General features: G+C 35.2%; 1 protein-coding gene across 21 annotated transcripts in view; it reads left to right on the top strand.

The window, feature by feature from the left end:
- Window positions 1–18,249, top strand: part of FRYL (FRY like transcription coactivator) — a 165,107-nt gene that overhangs the window by 134,153 nt on the left and 12,705 nt on the right. For all 21 annotated transcript variants that reach the window (XM_086889548.1, XM_086889544.1, XM_086889537.1 and 18 more), the window contains 10 exons: window positions 1,191–1,388; window positions 2,575–2,736; window positions 3,018–3,092; window positions 4,257–4,433; window positions 7,093–7,296; window positions 8,147–8,317; window positions 10,839–11,092; window positions 13,142–13,349; window positions 15,255–15,404; window positions 17,696–17,794. In XM_086889548.1, coding sequence (XP_086745674.1) covers window positions 1,191–1,388; window positions 2,575–2,736; window positions 3,018–3,092; window positions 4,257–4,433; window positions 7,093–7,296; window positions 8,147–8,317; window positions 10,839–11,092; window positions 13,142–13,349; window positions 15,255–15,404; window positions 17,696–17,794 — 1,698 coding nt within the window. The remainder of the gene's footprint in view (window positions 1–1,190; window positions 1,389–2,574; window positions 2,737–3,017; window positions 3,093–4,256; window positions 4,434–7,092; window positions 7,297–8,146; window positions 8,318–10,838; window positions 11,093–13,141; window positions 13,350–15,254; window positions 15,405–17,695; window positions 17,795–18,249) is intronic.

Genomic DNA, 18,249 nt, shown 5'->3' with positions numbered 1-18,249 from the left:
GCTTTCTATGCAAGCCCACACTATCATGGAATGTAATCTTAATTAAATGTAAGCTATCAAAATATAATACTAGCTAAAAAATATTCCAGAGAAGTCTTAACATATTTTTGATAAAGTATGTTACTATAAATGACAAAAGAAAAGATCATAAATTATCATGTCTTGTTTAAATGTGCTTCTACTCAGCTTTGGGTTTTTTCAGTCCTCTGCAATGACAGTGGCTGTAAATAAATTAAAGTTGCTGTACAATAGTTCCAGTTTGAGACTCCCTTTTTTATGCTTCTGATGCACAGAAATTGAGGAGATTATTGTAGACTTATTATCTGAAAAGAAGCATAAAGCATATACTACTTAGAGAATTGAAAGGGGTGTTTACTTTTTTTAATGCAATAAAAAAATAGTTTGGCAAACATGGCAAATTAAAAAAAAAGTCATCATGCTGATTTCAAAAATTGGAAGATTTAAGTTTCAGGCAGAATCCTTGCATTTCCAGGAGTGTAAATCTTAACCTTTGCACAAAGCTGCTTTTATTTTATGTCTCTTCTTCTGATTCTCTCCGCAGTGTGTGTAATTGAAACCACTGAATTATTTACAGTGTCTTAATCATCTTTTCAAGGGAAGTCCACCTAACTCAGGCTCTGCCTCTTACATTCTCACACTTTTATCAATGCTTTTCTTAAGCACTGCATTGGTTTGATATTGTATTTCAAGCAAGGAATAGTTTTGCATGTTTCAAATTCCATTTATTCTCCTCGTAACTGTAAATTAATTAAAGATGGCAAGAGGTGGAATAGTTAGTTTGAATACTGTCATTTATTGTAGTTAAGTGATAGTTAAATACTCTCTGTCTCCTGAGTCACAAAGAGCAGATGCTTCAGACAGTGGTAAAAAAAAATGGTGTAACTACAGGGATGGTGGGACATGGACTGTGGTCTGGTTGTGGCTGGCCCAGTGATCTGGAGCTTCTGAGCCTGCTTGGGTGGATCTGACCATGCACCATGAGATGGCCTGATTCCTTGCCACTGCTTTCCTGGCACTTCAGGGTCTGAAGTTTCCCACCTTTCCCTTCAGCCATGTGTAATATATATCAGAGATTTAGGGTTGGGGATTCTTAAAAAAATACTGCTGTACATAAAAATTGATGTCTTGGTTGAAGGGATTGTTGTATGATTTGTGTATGTTCTCTTCAGAGTCCATATTGGAAGGAAGCCCTTAATATTTTGAAACTGGTGGTGTCTCGGTCAGCAAGCCTTGTTGTGCCTAATGATATTCCAAAGTCTTATGGAGGTGACATAGGTTCTCCGGAAATCTCTTTCACGAAAATTTTTAATAATGTCTCCAAGGAGCTTCCTGGGAAGACCTTAGATTTTCATTTTGATATATCAGAGGTAATTATTATATTTAGATAACAGTACACTTATGACTTGCTGTTACAAACTCAGGTGTTATTTTCTGTTAGCTTTCTACATTTTTATGTTTTAAAATAAGTACAATTTTTAAGAACAGCAGAGATTGAAGTTTTATGTACTTGTAAATAAGAGTCATACTGGAAAGTAAATTTCAAATTATTTTATGATGTTTGTTTGCCTTTACTCCCTTTTGATAGTCTGGAGAGTTAATTACTAAAAGTCAGTAAGATTATTCTCAAGGGTATCTCAGCTGTGTCAGAGATCAGACAATGCAGCTGGCTGCTGCTTGCAGCTGAACATACCGGACTTTCAACAAATGAAGGACTGTGCATTCAAGGGCTGAGAGGATTAAAACCCTGTACTGCAGTTTTGGCATGGCTTTGGAAGGGGGAGGAAATTTAGAGGAGAGGACAGGATACAAAATGTAGGAAATGCAATGTAAGAGGGATACAATAGGAGAAAAACCTCCTGTGGTTAAACATCTCACCTCTACCAGCAATAATACTCAACCTACATCTGAAAAGGGGAGCATGGCCGAGTGACTGCAGTGTAATGTAGAGATGTGAAAATCGTAGAAGCTTTAGAAGTGATGGGAAGTAAGAGCTCCTGGTTAAAGCTAACCCTAGATAATGATTGGATATATATGTATTAGGAACATTACTTAAATTGGTAAGTACATTCACTACTGAAGTTTCAGGGCATGAAGATAATTGAGAGATTCCCATGGAGTTCATTGGATTAGCATTTGCTGTCAAAAGAGTCTATTTTGGTCATTGTTTTTTCAGAAGTATGTGTGTGTTTGTGAAGTTGCTGGTCTGGGAAAAGAGCTTGCTCATGTCAGGGAATGAGTCTACAGAGAAGCTTTGCATCTTTTAAACTTAGAACACGGTTTTAAAGTGTGTTTAAAAATATAATTGGATTGTCAGCATAAAATGTGCATAATTCAAAGCCACACAAGTGGGCAGAATGGCAGCTTGCTGCGTAGGGTACAAGTATTCAGCTTTGTATTTCCCAGTGTACCAAGGCTCAGTGGATTAGACTTGGGCTTTACAGAATGCTTGCAAACAGACAAACCCTCCTACATTCCATATAATGCCAAAGTCAAATATGTAGTCTCTGCTAACATAGATTTGATTTTTAAGAAAGTGTTTGTTATCTTTGCTAGACACCAATTATTGGGAATAAATATGGTGATCAACACAGCGCAGCTGGTAGAAATGGGAAGCCAAAAGTCATTGCTGTGACCCGGAGCACTTCTTCAACTTCATCAGGTTCCAATTCAAATGCACTGGTTCCTGTCAGCTGGAAGAGACCACAGCCATCTCAGGTACATTGTGCCTCAAACACTTTATACATATATTAGAGACAGTGTTTATGAGTGTATTAAAAAAGAAATGTATTGAAGTGTTTTTCGAAGTCTGTATTATGTCTTAGCAAAAGAGTAAATTAATAAACTAAAGGCTGATACTGGTGAAAAGTAAAAAATTTAAGACTCTTTAGAGGATGTCAGTATGCAATATGACTAGTTGAAAATGCAAATGTTTTATATTTTTACCTGGACCTCCAACAGCTGCCATTCTATGTGATTTTCTTTGATATATTTTTCAGAGAAGGACTAGGGAGAAGTTAATGAATGTGCTTTCTCTGTGTGGTCCAGATTCTGGTCTTCCCAAGAATCCTTCGGTAAGTGATGGTAGTTTGTTTTGGTTTTTGAACTCAACTAGCAGAATGCTATTGCACTTTTAGGTGTTGCTGAAGTTATGAACAGTGGATTTCAACAAGCTAGTTTTGGTCCAGCAGTTCACAAATCCAATTGAAGGATTAAAAAGAAGAATCAGATGTAATGGATTGCTATTATTCCTCAAGGACTCCAGTGGGCATGGTTGTCTTGGCTAGAAAAGAGAATTGAATTAGAATTGAATCAGCCGTGCTCTGACTAAATCTCTATCTAGTCCATTACAGATGCTTTGGAGAGAAGGGGCAGCAGTAGCTGAGGACTGCAAGGGTGCTGATGCTGTATTGAAAATATCATAGAATCCATGGAGAATAACCAGTGGATCATATACCTTGAAACAGGGTTATTCATAGGAACAATAGTATCAACTGTTGAGTAAAAATGGGTTGAAGGTTTTACTTCTGTATAAAGAGCCCTACTGGCATACTGTGCTTGATGGTGGTGATGACATTGACAGCTTTTAAAATAAAGTGGTTATTTTACCACTTTATTTAGATGATAACCAAGGTTATGATACCCTGGTTATCATCTAGAACATATTTTTTTTATTGTGGTATAGAAGTTCTTACCTGGGGAAGATATTGGTGACAAAAGGACTTTGAATCTAGTGGAAGAAGCTAAAATAGATAAAAATAGGTGCCTGAAAGCTGAAACTGGAGAGATTAAAAAACAGTGCATGGAAATAACAGAATATTGTCATTTGTAAAGGTTGTAAATGCCACAGTAGCCCAGTATTGGATCCCTTTTAAAGGTGTACAGTCCTTCCACAGAAATTTGTAAGTGAAAACAATATGGTCTGTGTCATGTGGATGGTTATTATGATGAATTTTTCTGTTCTTAAATTTGACTGATGTGGTTATGAAAATTAAGTTTGGGTCCTATATTTTTCTCTCTATTTATACCTTTGTAATTCTTAATTACATTAACGACAGAATCATACCACTAATTTAAAGATGTAGTTTAAAATCCAAATAGTCTTGAAACAATGTGCTATCAGTATTAGGGGTAGTCACACTGGCTGCCACTAGTTCCATTATACGGCAGGAAGAAGGAAAGCTGGCTTTTGGAATTACAGAAATTGGAAGTTCTTCTGTTTTTATCCATATCTGCAGGTTGTGTTTTCTTCTAATGAAGACTTGGAAGTTGGAGATCAGCAAACTAGTCTAATTTCAGCAACAGAAGAAGTGATTCAAGAGGAGGAAGTGGCTGTAGAAGACAATACCAGTGAACAACAGTTTGGAGTTTTTAAAGACTTTGACTTTTTAGATGTTGAATTGGAAGATGCGGAGGTGAGACCCTGGGGTTTCTTCTGTGTATTTCCATTTGAAAACATTTTAAAAATAAGGTTGTGCTGGTGCAATTCTAAGGAGTTGGCAGCCCTACTAGCTAATCCAATTCAGAAGAATTTGTGACATGATGGAGCTTAGATAGAGAAACACAGATCAAAAGCTTTGCTGGGTTAAGTTGTTGCAAGTTGTTGGCTGGCTTTCAGGGGGAGAGCTGAGGTTTTTTTGGAGGGATTTAAGTGACTCTGTCTGAAAGTGAAGTGATATGACAGTGTAAGCCAATGTCAGCATGAACACCTGGGTACCATGCAGGAGAGAACTTAATTATGGAACAGTGTGTTAAGGAAATGGCATAATCATTGTTTCTGATATGTTTCTGGATTTTGAGAACTTGGTGAAAGGCTTTCAAAGTAACAAACTCTACACTATCTCATTATATACAATTGACTTGCATTCTATAATTGCTTGCTTTGACTTTTACATTATATCTGGTATATTGTAGTTCTTCTAATGGTTCCTCTACTTCTCCTTCTGTCAAAAACAGAGAGGGGAGGTAAAACAAAATTAAGTATTGAGAAATAATGAAGATTCTGTTAACAGCTGTTACTTGTTTCAGATCAATAAAAGGCTTCAGATCAGAATTTGCTGAAGCTTAAAAGTATGACTGTAAAAGGACTGGGAAGGAGAAAGTCAAATGTTTTGTAGTTTCTTGCAGTGGTTTTATTACAGTCTATGCAAAATATTGAATTAATAATGGGCATCCTTGTTGGTCATGAGTCCACATATATCTACCTATCTAAACACTGATTGTTCTTCTCTTAATTTATCTAGACATCTTTATGGGGTTTACCCCTAATTCTTTAGTTTTATCTCACTTTCCTCCTGCTTCCTGTGTATTGCTTCACTTCAGCCAGTATTTGCACCTTCTAGGAGAAGAACAGGCTCATTACAGTCTATATTGCATAGATGTAACCACACACTATTCAAACACTATTTCCTATATTGAATACAAGTAGTCAGACAGTTCAGAATCAAGGCTCAGTAATATTAAAATATTATTTTAACGCTGAGACAGAACTTTGCAGATAGGATGGCAAAGGTTTAAAACTTTGCCAAATGAAGTTAACCTAAATTATATAACCAATATTCTGTGCTATTTAAGTAGCAGATTATAATTAAGAAAAGACAGTTTCTTTTTTATTACTTGCCTGAATGCAACGTGCAGTGCTGTACTAGAGAAAAAAAAATAATATCACAGATAGTAGAGATAGGGTGTTACATATAAATTTGTGCATATGGTGTAAGAGCTCTGGCTTATTTTTTCACCAAAAATACAGAATGTTCTTTATTGCTAATAATTAAATGTCAACAGTATGAACCGGGGATTTTAGGATTAACATCTGAGTAATATCCAGACTAAATTTAAGTGCTTCAGCCCACAGTAGGAGTACTTTCTTGTATTTGAAATTATTTTGCTTTGCCATAACTTTCCATCCTCTTGAGGAAAATTAATCACTAAGAGAGAAAGAGATTAGAGAACATTTAGTTTGCATATTTAATGAGTCATGGTGATTTCATAAGTCACCACAAGAGATACTCGGTTGAGGCAGTTTTGGAGCCATGTTCCAGGCTAGTTGTGGTGTTCTAGTAACTGTAGACCAGTGAAGTGAATTTCACCAGGTTTTCCATATTGCTTAGCTGAATTGTTGAAGGTTGATGAAGTGGTTGAGAAAAATCAAAGATCATTATTGTACTTGTGAATTAAAATAACAGTGTTTTTAAGATATGGATGTCACTTAGTATGATGGATATTTGAAACCCAAATGTCTCAGCTTCAAAATGCACAAAGAGAATGGATCCAGCTATTGGTATTCAGGGTGCACTTCACAAAACTGACACAAAGTAGCTGGTAAAACAGTTAGTGTTAACATCATCTTTTCTACACCCTGTATATAATTATTGTTGATAGTGTTTTGTCAGTTGGATGTGGTCAGTATAGATTCATGTGTGTTAATTAAAGAACTTCATCAGTGTTTGTTGGAACAGTTGCTTTACATGTTACGTTAGAGAAAATGTATCATGAGCATGCTGATTTTAGTGTTTTGTCGTCAGTTTGTTTTTTATTTTTTAATCTCATTAATAAGAGACATTATTTTAAATACTAGCTTTTTGACTAAAGCTTTTTTCCAGAGCTTGAATCAGTCTTTTACTGTTGGCAAATCCTATGTAATAAAACATTTTTCCCTGGTTCTAGAGTATCTTTAAGTGTTTGTCCTCGTTCTTTCTAATTATATGTGTTTTCCTTTTTGCTAACCAGGAGCTGCAGGTAAGTTGCAGCCTGGTGCCCTGGCTTGTTCATCTGTTGTTGTCTGTGATGTGTTTGTACTTTCTAGTCAGATTATAAAAACAATACTGATATAGTTCTAGATTACATAGTGAGTTACTTTCCAAGAAGATATTCAAAAGATTTCTACTTCCTTTGCCATATATTTTATTTACAAGCATTTAACAAGGTACTTAAAATTTTAATAAAACTAAAGGGCTGATTGAAACTCTGTTCATGACACATTCAGTACTCATGTTTTCTCTGTCTCATTTGTGTATTAACTGAATTGTGTTGAAACTCGTACATACCATATGTGTGCAAACTTTTTTTTTACAGGGTGAAAGCATGGACAACTTTAACTGGGGCGTTCGTAGGCGCTCTCTTGACAGCATTGACAAAGGAGACACCCCATCCCTTCAGGAGTGTCAGTACTCCGGCAGCACACCCAGCTTGAACTTGACCAACCAGGAGGATACTGATGAGTCTTCAGAAGAAGAAGCAGCACTGACTGCAAGTCAGATACTGTCTCGTTCACAGATGGTAGGTTATTTTTCTGTGGAAGAAATCTGAGAACTTAAGCTTTCCCTAGAACATTTAATGGATAAGTGTGGCTCACACTTTCGACCTAAGTGACATAGTAAGGAACTAAGTTAATGTGGCTAAGCTTCTTTTTCATAACAGCATCAAGGAAGGATAAAAGTTACATTACCACATCGGTGCTACATAATTTATAATTTATAACATTAGATTTATAATTTTAGTACAATATTAATTTTTTTAGTGTCTTTACACTCACTAATTCTGTTAAATATAAGCACAGAATTGCATCTATTATATATAAAGAGAGTATCTTTGTGGATTTCTAGATCAAAAAAACACCCCAAATGCTGAATAAGATCAAGAGTATTAAGTGGTCATATTAGGGTCTAAGTTGTGTATAAGCACAGAAATTGCTAATTTAATTATGAATTTTGAAGCCTGTGTACATATAACTTAGGAAAATCAAGAATGCTGGCCACTCACAAGTCTCTCTACATTATATAAATTAAATTAAGAAAAAGTTGACTTGATGGCAAGCAGCTTGATGCATATGTTGGTTTTCAGACTTTAGGCAAAGCTTGTATTAATGTTGTTCCAAACAAAATGCTCTTCTTTTCAATGGTTTCAGTCCAGCAAAAATAACTTCTAAAAAAACTTCTTTTCATAGTGAAATGTTGCAGAAATGCATGTGATGCTTGTAATAGTTCCAGTGTAAGGCTGTGAAATTCATAATATGTGAATAAATTCAAACAGCTGAAATACTGAAAAAGTCTATTTCAAAACTAATGCATTCTTTACCTGCAGTTTGTGCTTCCTTTGAAGAATTTTATTTCTTTCTTTTCTGTCTTAGTTAATCAGTGATTCTGCTATAGATGAAACAGTGTCAGATCATGCTGGTTTATCACTTCAGTCTCAAGATTCCACTAGCAGTGTGGGAACAGAAGAGGTGCTTCAAATCAGAACTGAGACCCCAAGTTTGGAGGCTTCTTCTCTAGATAACTCTAGCAACCAGCTGCCTGAGGTGGGGAGAAATGTGGGCTGGTGCATGGCTGATTTGGGCTCCTTCTAGTTTTAGTAGCAACTTTGGCTTTCTTTTCAACTGAATTTTCATCTGTTACAATGATTAGCTGATTTGCTTTTAATATTTCTAACCTGTTGTGTGTTCTTACAAAATGTTCCCTCAATATGGAGACTACATGGATGGACTGAGGGAACTTACCACAGGTTAAAAATATTCTTGAAGGGCTGATCGTGATCATTTCATGGTGCAGAATGAAACAGGCTAATATTCAAAATGCTTTTACTTGATATGGTTGAAATCCTTCTTGAGCGACATTTTCTTTCAAATACCTTTTTATTCCCCTCCCCCTGTCTCCCCTTTTTGTTTTTTGCTTTGGGTTGTGATTGGTGCTATAAGGGAATAAAACCTCAGGCCAGCTGTGTTAGCAGTTGGTTCCATTAAATAATCCTTTAGAAAGGACTACAGATGCTAGTGGTATACTTTTTTGGAAAGGCCCATGTGGACTGAGACAGATTTCAAGCTAATGGCCGCCTGCAAATCTGTGAGTACTTCAGTTTACTGTGTTTTCAAACATTTGAATAGTTTGAATAGTTTAAAATTTAAAAAGACACCCCTAATTTAAAACAAACTCTCATATGCTACCATTTTTCTGGTTTAGGTGGACTTTTTATTTCTTCATTTAAAATTATTTATGCTATTGGCAGTCTTATTTTTGTTTGGATAATGACAGCTCATCCCATCTTTAACTATACATGCACTTTTATTGAGCATTCCAGAAAGTGAAGCCATTCCTATGTGTATTTGACTAAGCAGTGCACTGTTGATACTTAAGAATGAGTCTTCAGCCAACCTGGTTTAAACAATCTACTGACTAGTTCAAGTGACTGGGCTAGTTCAAGTTTCTAAAGGCTCTAGTTTACCTGTTTGCTACTAGAAAAATTGCTCTTACTAACAGGCAGACCACAGACATAGCTAATATTTAATGAAGAAAACTCTAAGAACAAAAGAGTACAATAAAGGGAGAATGGCTGATTTCCTGTGATCAAATCCTCACTTTTAAAAAGTGTGATGCTCATAAAGTGCTTTCCCTGACATTTTTTCATATTTTTCATATTTTCCCATTATGATTATCTATATGCTTTTTTTTAAAAAGTGTTTCGTTATACTGCTGTTCATGGCACTATGAAGACTTAAACTTTACAGTAAATTTATTAACTAACAATAAGCCTATTTTCAAAAAGTGTATCTCTCATATGTACATTTACCAGTCATGATCAGTGCAACTCTGTATCCTATGTTGACATCTCTAACAGAAATGGACCATAGGTTCAATCCAAATTATTTTGTTGAGGTTTTGTGAAAGTGTCCTGCATTCCCATGTGCCTCAGCTGCTTGGTAGGACAAAATGACTCTTCTGTGAAAAAATAAATAATCAGATTTTACTTTAACAAAAGAGGTATAAGGTAAAGTCACTAGCTGTGCCAAATGGCAGCAGTGTCACATTGAGGAGTACCATAGTCAAAATGACATTTGGTAAGGAGCACCATGAAAGAAAATTATGTGGTTCAGCTTAAAGCTGAATTGTCTTTTCTGATATGTGTACAGGTATTTAATCTGTCAGAGGATCTGTTTCAACTGATGAAATCCATGAAATGATGTATATGCTTAGAGGCTGTCTAAAGGTTCCTTGACCAGTTTTGGATATGCTAGTAGAGGAAGACCAGCATACTAAGAATGAAAATATGTGATAATTTGTGCCTTGAGGAAATAGCAAGTGTTATTTTTATTCCACAGAGAAATCCAATATAAAGGTTTTATATGAATTCATCATAAAGTAACTGAATCTTAATTTGTCTGTTCAATATAGTGATGTTAATGAATATAATAATGCTAATGGAGGAAGGGAAAAAGGGTCATTCTAATATTACCTACCTGAGTGTAATTATCCTCTCTCTGTAATTGCCTGTTAATGAAAGCCTTTAGAGATTAAGGGTAAAACCCTTAAAGATGCCCATATTAGTAATAATGGCAAAGTAATAAAAACAGTGTAATATCCCTTTTCCTGTTTATCTATTACACTGTGACTAAGTAGTTATGCTTTAGAAATTTGTTAAAATGGAGAGTGGAAAGGACAAGAAATATTCTAGTAGTTGCAGTAGACTCCAAAGGCAAAAGTAAAATATAAAAGTCTTGAGTTTGTTTGATCTCACTAAGTTTGAGGCTGTTTGCATATTTTTCTATTAGTATTCTCTAACAGATTTGATTAAATGTATTTGAGAAATTCTATTTGCTCTAAATAAGTCACATTCTAGGATATTAATGTTTACCCGAAGTTTTAAACATTACAAATAGGTTGCCTGTCTTTGCCCAGGTAAAACTGTGAACAAACCAAAGACCAAACCAAAGTTAAAATAAATATTTGTAAATAATCTTTTGTAACTGTTACTTGACCATAATAAAAACTGATAAGAATCACATAGGTCCTGACAGTAATACTAATAAAAGGATGTGTGATTCACAGGAAGGCAGTTCAGCAGTAAGGGATGAACAGGTTAGCACTGCTAGTGAAGACACTGGGTCGTACCTACTACATGAGCAGCAAGACTGTCTGGTCTGTCACGAATCTCTGGAGTTGGACGAGACCCCAGAACTGGTAGAGGCAGCAGCTCCTGAAAGCTATTCTGAATCTGTCTGTGAAGAGGATGTCACTCTTGCTTTGAAAGAGCTAGATGAGAGATGTGAAGAAGAAGAAGCTGACTTCTCTGCTTTGTCTAGGTAAGATTAATACCAGTTATAAGTAACAGAAGTTACATGTTATCAGTGCATTATCAAACTGGCTTTTCTATGGTATGGAGATTTCCATTAATCCCATAATACAAAGATATAAAACAATGGTTTGCATACCTGAAATAATGGTTGATCAAATAATGGTTGCCTGTTACAGCAACTAAACTCAAAACTTTTTTCAGCAGTTGTTTCTGGTACAAGGAAAACAGTTGTGCAGGAAAATATAAGAATTCTTGGATAAAAGAAATTAGTGCTTTTCTTCACCATCAGTAAGACAGAAATGTGAAAAATCAGCTACAAACAGTATAACAGAGAAAAAGCTCTTGAACTGCTCTGACTTTTACTAGCATCCAAAGACATGAACAAAATCAGGGAAAAAAGTAAATTTTTTGGTTTTTTTTAATCAAAGCTCCTATAAAAGTCAGGTCAGTTTATCTTTGAATTTGCTCAAGGGTTATTTCCATTATTAAGGTTCCTAAGTCTCCTGTATATTTCTAAGACATTTTAAAATAAAATAACTTTTTTTTCATTTTAATATGGAGAGCAAAAATTACTGTTGAGAGGGAAATTTAAAGTTACTCCTAGGTGATGAAGTAATATTTAAAGTGAAACTCTAAGTCCCCTGGAAGTAACAGTCTAGGAAGGAAGGAAAACAAAGAAGAAACTCCAAACAAACAAACCCACAAACCAAAACAAACAAAAAATAACCAAATTGTTCATAGGCTACTTCATATTTAAAATTTGTTCAGAAGTTTAGATTGAATAATAGAGAGACTTGGTATATATAGGAACCTAGACTTGACATTATTCTTTCAGAGAGATCTCTTAAGGAGGATTTTTCAGAAAAGAACACAACAGGAGATATAAAAGAAGTTGGTTGAGAAGGTTTTATTGGGAGAGACAGAGAAACTTGACTCTAGTGATCCCATCCATGACCTACTGTACTATGCCTTGTGAGCATTCAAGGCTGGTACCAGTTAAGAGCAGTTCCTCATTTGCAACTGAACAATCCCTCAAGGTTTTATTTTATTTACACAAAGCAAGCAAATGAAAAGCCCCATAAGTCTAGTCTAAAGAGAGATATAGGTGATAGGGTTAGTACTCTGGTTAGGAAATATAGGTATATCTAATATGAAGGTATCTAAAACCAGCACCTATACTTCTTGTTTAAGACATGTTTAAGTCGTGTTTAAGATGTACTTTGTGCTGCTGTGGATGAGGCAGTTGTCATAAAGAAAAACTGTATGTGATTTAAAAGATTATTTTAATAAACTATCTGTATGCTTGGAATCCTCCGACACATATTTGTTCTGCCTACATACAATTATACAAGAAGAAATGTCAAAATATATCATCCCTTGTAATACAGAATATTTTAAGTTAATCATTATTTTAATGATTGGAAGTAGTAGCATTGATTAATTTATAGATATTTTTATTGGATATTTGGTGCCTAATGGAAACTATGTCAGCAGACTGTTCTGTGAACAAAGGCCTGTTAAACTGATTGCCCATAAAAATCAGGGTTTTGATTTATCTCTGCTTATGTTACTTAAGTCAGTTATAAAGCACTGTTACATTGCTAAACGAGCTCATGTGCTTCCCTTAAGGAAGGCTAAAACTTGTTACAGATATTGGTGGACCATCTGTTCAGATCAATAAAAATTTGAAGAATGGGATGTTACTTCAGTTATTGGGGGCAAGAAGAAATGTCTGTTTCTAAGTGATGTCCATATCTACTGCTGTATATACCTATATATAACCTCTAGGCAACTCTTCGTCTGTAGTTCTGTGTAGAACTGACGTGTAAATTTTGGAGAGTATAAGTAATTTTAATATGGTGCAGTAGCAAAAGTTTTTGCTTGTTTACTCTTTTCTTTGCTACATAGTTACATAGATCTTAGTTGATCTGTTATTTGTTTTACAAAATGCAATTCTGAATCAAAAATTCTTTTTTTTTTCCTTTTTGCAAAAATGAAGGTTTTTTTTCCTGAAAGGTTTGCTGAGGAGGTAATTTTTGTTATTTATTGTTTGTAGTCAAGATGAAGAAGAACAGGATGGTTTCCCAGAAGTGCAAACTTCCCCTCCTCCTTCTCCATTTCTTTCTGCCATACTGGCAGCTTTCCAGCCAGTGGCGTATGATGATGAAGAGCAGGCCTGGCGCTGCCACGTCAATCAAATGCTGTCAGATACAGACGGATCCTGTGCTGTCTATACATTTCATGTCTTCTCAAGATTGTTTCAGGTCAGTGGATTCTCTGTGTGTGATTGCTCACTGAAATCCTTTTCTCCTACTTGTGAAACTATTCTTCCCCTTGAAACTGCAAAAGCCACAAGATTATGGTAGCAAGAAGTTTTAGAAAGCAAATCAAAAGCAGACCAGAAAAACACACTGCTAGAGTAATGTTACACTGTCATACTCTATTTTTCCATAGGATATGTGCTGTATTCATTGCCTAGGAGTGAACCTGCTCAGAAAATAAACAAAAATTGAGAAAAGCACAAAAAAAACCCAGTTCTGTGTTTCTTGCAAGCTCTTAGCTCATGTTGTGTTCCTTTCTTTTTTCTGAACACCACCCAGGTTCTGTGGTTACAGAACTAATATATTTTTCCTGGTTTTTTTTCTGGGTTTTTTTTTTTTTTTTTGGTGGGAGTCATTATTACGGGATCGCAGCATGACAAGCATTAATGAATTTATCTTGCATCTGTGTTCTGAGAAAAAGGTTTCTTTCTGTGGAAAAGTAATTGAAACACCAGGAGATCCACTGGAGCTGGATGTTTCAAATGCCTCTCTTTGACTATATTTACCTCATAGATATGCTATCCAGCACAAAATGTCTATGGCTTAATGTTTCTGGCTCCCTCCTCCCTAGATGTAAGGGATGAGTTTTTTACATTTTAACAGTAATGCTTCTTTGCAAATTCCTATGGGGTAGAATAAGTATAATTAATTCATTTTATGTACAGGCAATGTCCCAAATGAGCTAAGAGAATATTCAGGACAAGACCTTATGGCTCCAGCCCTTTCTTTTGTCTCTAATATTAATTTTGCTTGCTGTTTGGCATAACATTATAAATTTCTCAGTGAAAGACCCACATATTTTGTCTCATGTGTGTGGGCAATAACTTAGATGAATTTGAGTATGAATTTGTCATATTCTGCCTTTATCATGGAATAATTTGCTTGCACATCTATACCCATTTTCCATTTTATGTTGAACTAACTGTAACTTCTGTTACAGGTTGTAGATTTTTGTCTTTTTGCTTCATCTAAATATCAGGGATTTGGTTTCTTGGTATTATACCAAATGCTGCAGTTGGTTTTCACTCATTCATTTCCTGAAAGTCATAAAATGAGAGCTCATATTATCTTGTTTTCATTAAAAAGGGAGCTAGGAAGAAGGATGAAACTTGGCTTAACAGCTGGAAAGTTGGACAGTGCACAATAGCAAGCCAGGGTGCCAAGCATGGCAAAAAGTGTTCCTGAGGAGTTGTTACTGGGTATAGAAAGGGGCTAAAATGATCAAATGATATTCAGGAGGCCTTATTGGACTGGACCTTTCCATTTTGCCCTCTGGCTCCTTCTTCCTGTGTTTAACTTTGCAGATGTCTGTATAATCTTTATATAGTTTTATTCTACATGTAATTTCCAGGATTAATGAAATAGTACATAGCAGAGTGCATTAGGCTAAGCTGTCTGCAGAATCAAACATGATAAACTCAGGACTGATTTTTGAAGAAGGTGAAAACCCTGCAGGTGGCAGTTTTGGACACAGATGCAGGTCACATACTGGCTCATAAAACTGTGATTTTCTACAACATAAATATGTGAAAATAAAATTGAACTATCTGTACTGCATAAGGGTAAATATTCATCCACCTATACTGAGGCTAGAGGACTAGATATGGAAGGAGTAATTGTCTTTATAGATACTGGCTGGTATTATTGATTTATTGAATTTTCTAGAGCTAATTTTACATAAATATTTGGAGAAAATTACATATTAGTTTATCATTTAATAAAAATATAAAACATATAACGTGATGGAAATTTGTCGGTATGGAAATTTGCTCTGAAATTCTTACCTGGAAAGCCAGAAGAGTAGTAAAACGCAATATAAGATAAAGGTTTTTCTGATTTGACTTCTAGACCATTCAGAGAAAGTTTGTATCTATAACAAATGATTCAGTCAACTTTCTGGGTGAAAGTCTACAGCGCATTGGAACAAAGTTTAAAAGTTCTCTGGAAGTGATGATGTTATGTTCAGAATGTCCGACAGTCTTTGTGGATGCGGAAACGGTAAGAATCTCAAACTTGCACGTTGGAGTATCTGCCTAAACATTTCATGTAACATGTGAAATGATGTTTTACTATGTGGAATAAAATAAACTCTTTGAAATTATAAGGGAATTAAAATCTTAAGTGGCCACTATGTATCATAAACACTGGAAACCACCCGTGAGAAATGCATTTTCTCAAAAAATAGGCTCCAGTTGTAACAGTGAAAACATAGCGATAGTAGATATCACTTTAATTCCCTTACTACTCTTTACCTTCCCTGCTTGTTCATATTTATTCTATGTTCTCTGCACAGTTAAGAAGGAAGACTACTTAGCTAGAAGCAACTTTGCCTTTTTATATTGTTTTATGTATATATTCAGTGATGCATGAAAAGAACATTCTCGCTACAAATATACAACAAGTAGACTTTGAATTATTTGTTGTCATGTAAGTTGAAAACCTGATTATAATAGATACTAATCCAAGAAGTCATATTGCTCAATGTTCAGCAGCAGTCAAAAAAATCCCTGTGCTAGAATTATCAAGAAAGGAGACAGCAAAACAGGAAACATCACTGAGTTAATGTACATATTCCCAGTAATCCTGCATTTTGGGGGCAGTTTTGGTCCCCTGCTCTCAGATCAAAGGTAGTAGCACTGGAATATATTAAAGAAAGATCACAAGGATGATGAAATATGTACATGTAAGATATGAGTATGTAGGCTAGGATTCTTAGCCCTTTAGAAAATACATCTGTCCACAGATGTCTTGTCATGGATAAATGATAGAAATTATTTTATTTTTGTCTTAATTGATATTAAGGGTGATCGAATTAAGCTAGCAGTGACTTTCAAAACATAAAGAATCAAGGTCCTTCATGTGATACATAATCAAAATGTGAAATGCTGTCACTTTTTTTAGTGTCTGTTCATGTTTTCAAAAAGCCACTAAAGAAATTCATGGAAGTAGCCCTGAACAGATCCTTTAAATATGCAGAACAACATGTTGACAGAGGCTAAGAAAGCACTCTGGAGCAGGTGGATCACCTGATTGCTCTTATTTAAACAACTGCCATTAGACATTGTCAGCTGCAGGGCTGAGGTAGATGGATCTTTGGCCTTGATGCCCAGTGTGAGACACTTTGCCTGACCTGCTTTTTCTCCCTTGGTACTAAGGGACAACTCTTTCTTCAGCTCTCACTTCAGAATATGAGAACAGAAAAAGCATGACACAGATAGTGCATTTCAAGGGAAACACCTGTTTGTTTTTTGTTTTTATTTATGCCACTTTAGAAGCAGGAGAAATTTACCAAAAAACTAAATTTCTGTAAGATGAGAAGCCACAAGAAAAGTTACACTAACTAAAACACCATGTGTATTAAAAAAAAAAAAGCCAATCTATATAAACACAAATATAAAAAGGATATAAATAAATATAGCACACAAATACTTGCATCTGTACATGGACATACACACATTAGTGTTGTTACATGGACAAATACTGTATAAATAAATCTTCCCCTTCAAATATTTAAAATTAAATGAACCTGCTTGTCAGATTAATTCTCACTGATGAAGTACAGAGCTCTTAATGTGTGCAAGGACTGACCAGTGTGAGGGAGGAAACATCATGTTAAAGATGTTTATTACAGGAAGTGTCAGGAGAAGGACTAATAAAAAAACATAAGTGAAAATAAAACTACAGGGAGAAACAGTGTGGAAGAAAGCTGAGGTAACAGCTTTTTCCCTGAGGGAAAAAGATATTCTGAAACCGTGTTTAAAGAGGCAGTCATTAACAGTAGAAAATTCTTCAAATATCCAGTGGCTCCTGCTTTGACAAAGTCCTGTTTCTTACAGACTGCAAAAGCCTTTGCTGCTGGTATAGTTTGTATATGGAGAAGGGCAAGGAACCCTCAGTGGATACTCCTGAGGTTGCCACAGGAGCAATCCAGCAATCCTTTCCCTCCTTCTACAGGCTGTTCTATTTACACTAGTGGTGTGTGTGTGTATCAAATATTATTCTTCATAATGAAAGATCTAAAAATTGCATTGAAATATCTCTTTCCCATGTTAACTAAGTACTACTCTTCTTATTTTGGAATCAAAACTGTTGTTCACTGATTTAAATGGTGGAGCTACATGCGCTAATTCACCTACTCAAAGATGTCACAGATGACGTGCCCAACTAATTCTAATTTGTTTTTCCATATGTGAATGTGGGATTCAGTATTATGTAATTCAGATATTAGACTGAATGGATTATAGTCAGATGTTACATGACTACAGAGTTTGATTGCTTTTATCTTCCAGCTACTATCTTGTGGCCTGCTAGAAACATTGAAGTTCAGTGTTCTAGAGCTCCAAGAACACTTGGATACCTATAATGTCAAAAGAGAGGCAGCAGAACAGGTGAGTCTCTTCTATCTCAAAACAAAAATATTAGAACCTACTCATCAAGAAAATGTTGCAGGTCCTTATTTCTCATCACAGGCAGCTAAACGTAAACTGTGGGTAAACACTTCTGAAATAAAATCCTGTTCATTTCCTTACCACTATTCTATGTGTATTATCTTAACCTGAGGGATTTTTTCTTATGTGTAATTCATTTTTGTTGCACATATTTCTGAAATTGATTTTTAACACATAATACTGCACAAATCCATTAACAGTGGGAAAAGTACATTCCTAATTTAAAAGTCTGCTTTAAAAAATATTCAAGTATTTCTAACATGAATATCAATAAATAATGGGTTATTGAAATTTATGTTTTGCTTATTTTGTCAGACTAGAGATTAATCTTCAGATCAAGACATTTACAGATAACTATCATTATGGAATTCCAAGTGCATTAACACCCATAATAT

This window comes from Cyanistes caeruleus, chromosome 5, assembly GCF_971803275.1.
Source record: "Cyanistes caeruleus chromosome 5, bCyaCae1.hap1.1, whole genome shotgun sequence".
In the NCBI taxonomy this organism is placed as follows: domain Eukaryota; kingdom Metazoa; phylum Chordata; class Aves; order Passeriformes; family Paridae; genus Cyanistes; species Cyanistes caeruleus.
Note: the sequence above shows the minus strand (reverse complement) of the source record. Positions and strands in the feature narration are given on the sequence as shown.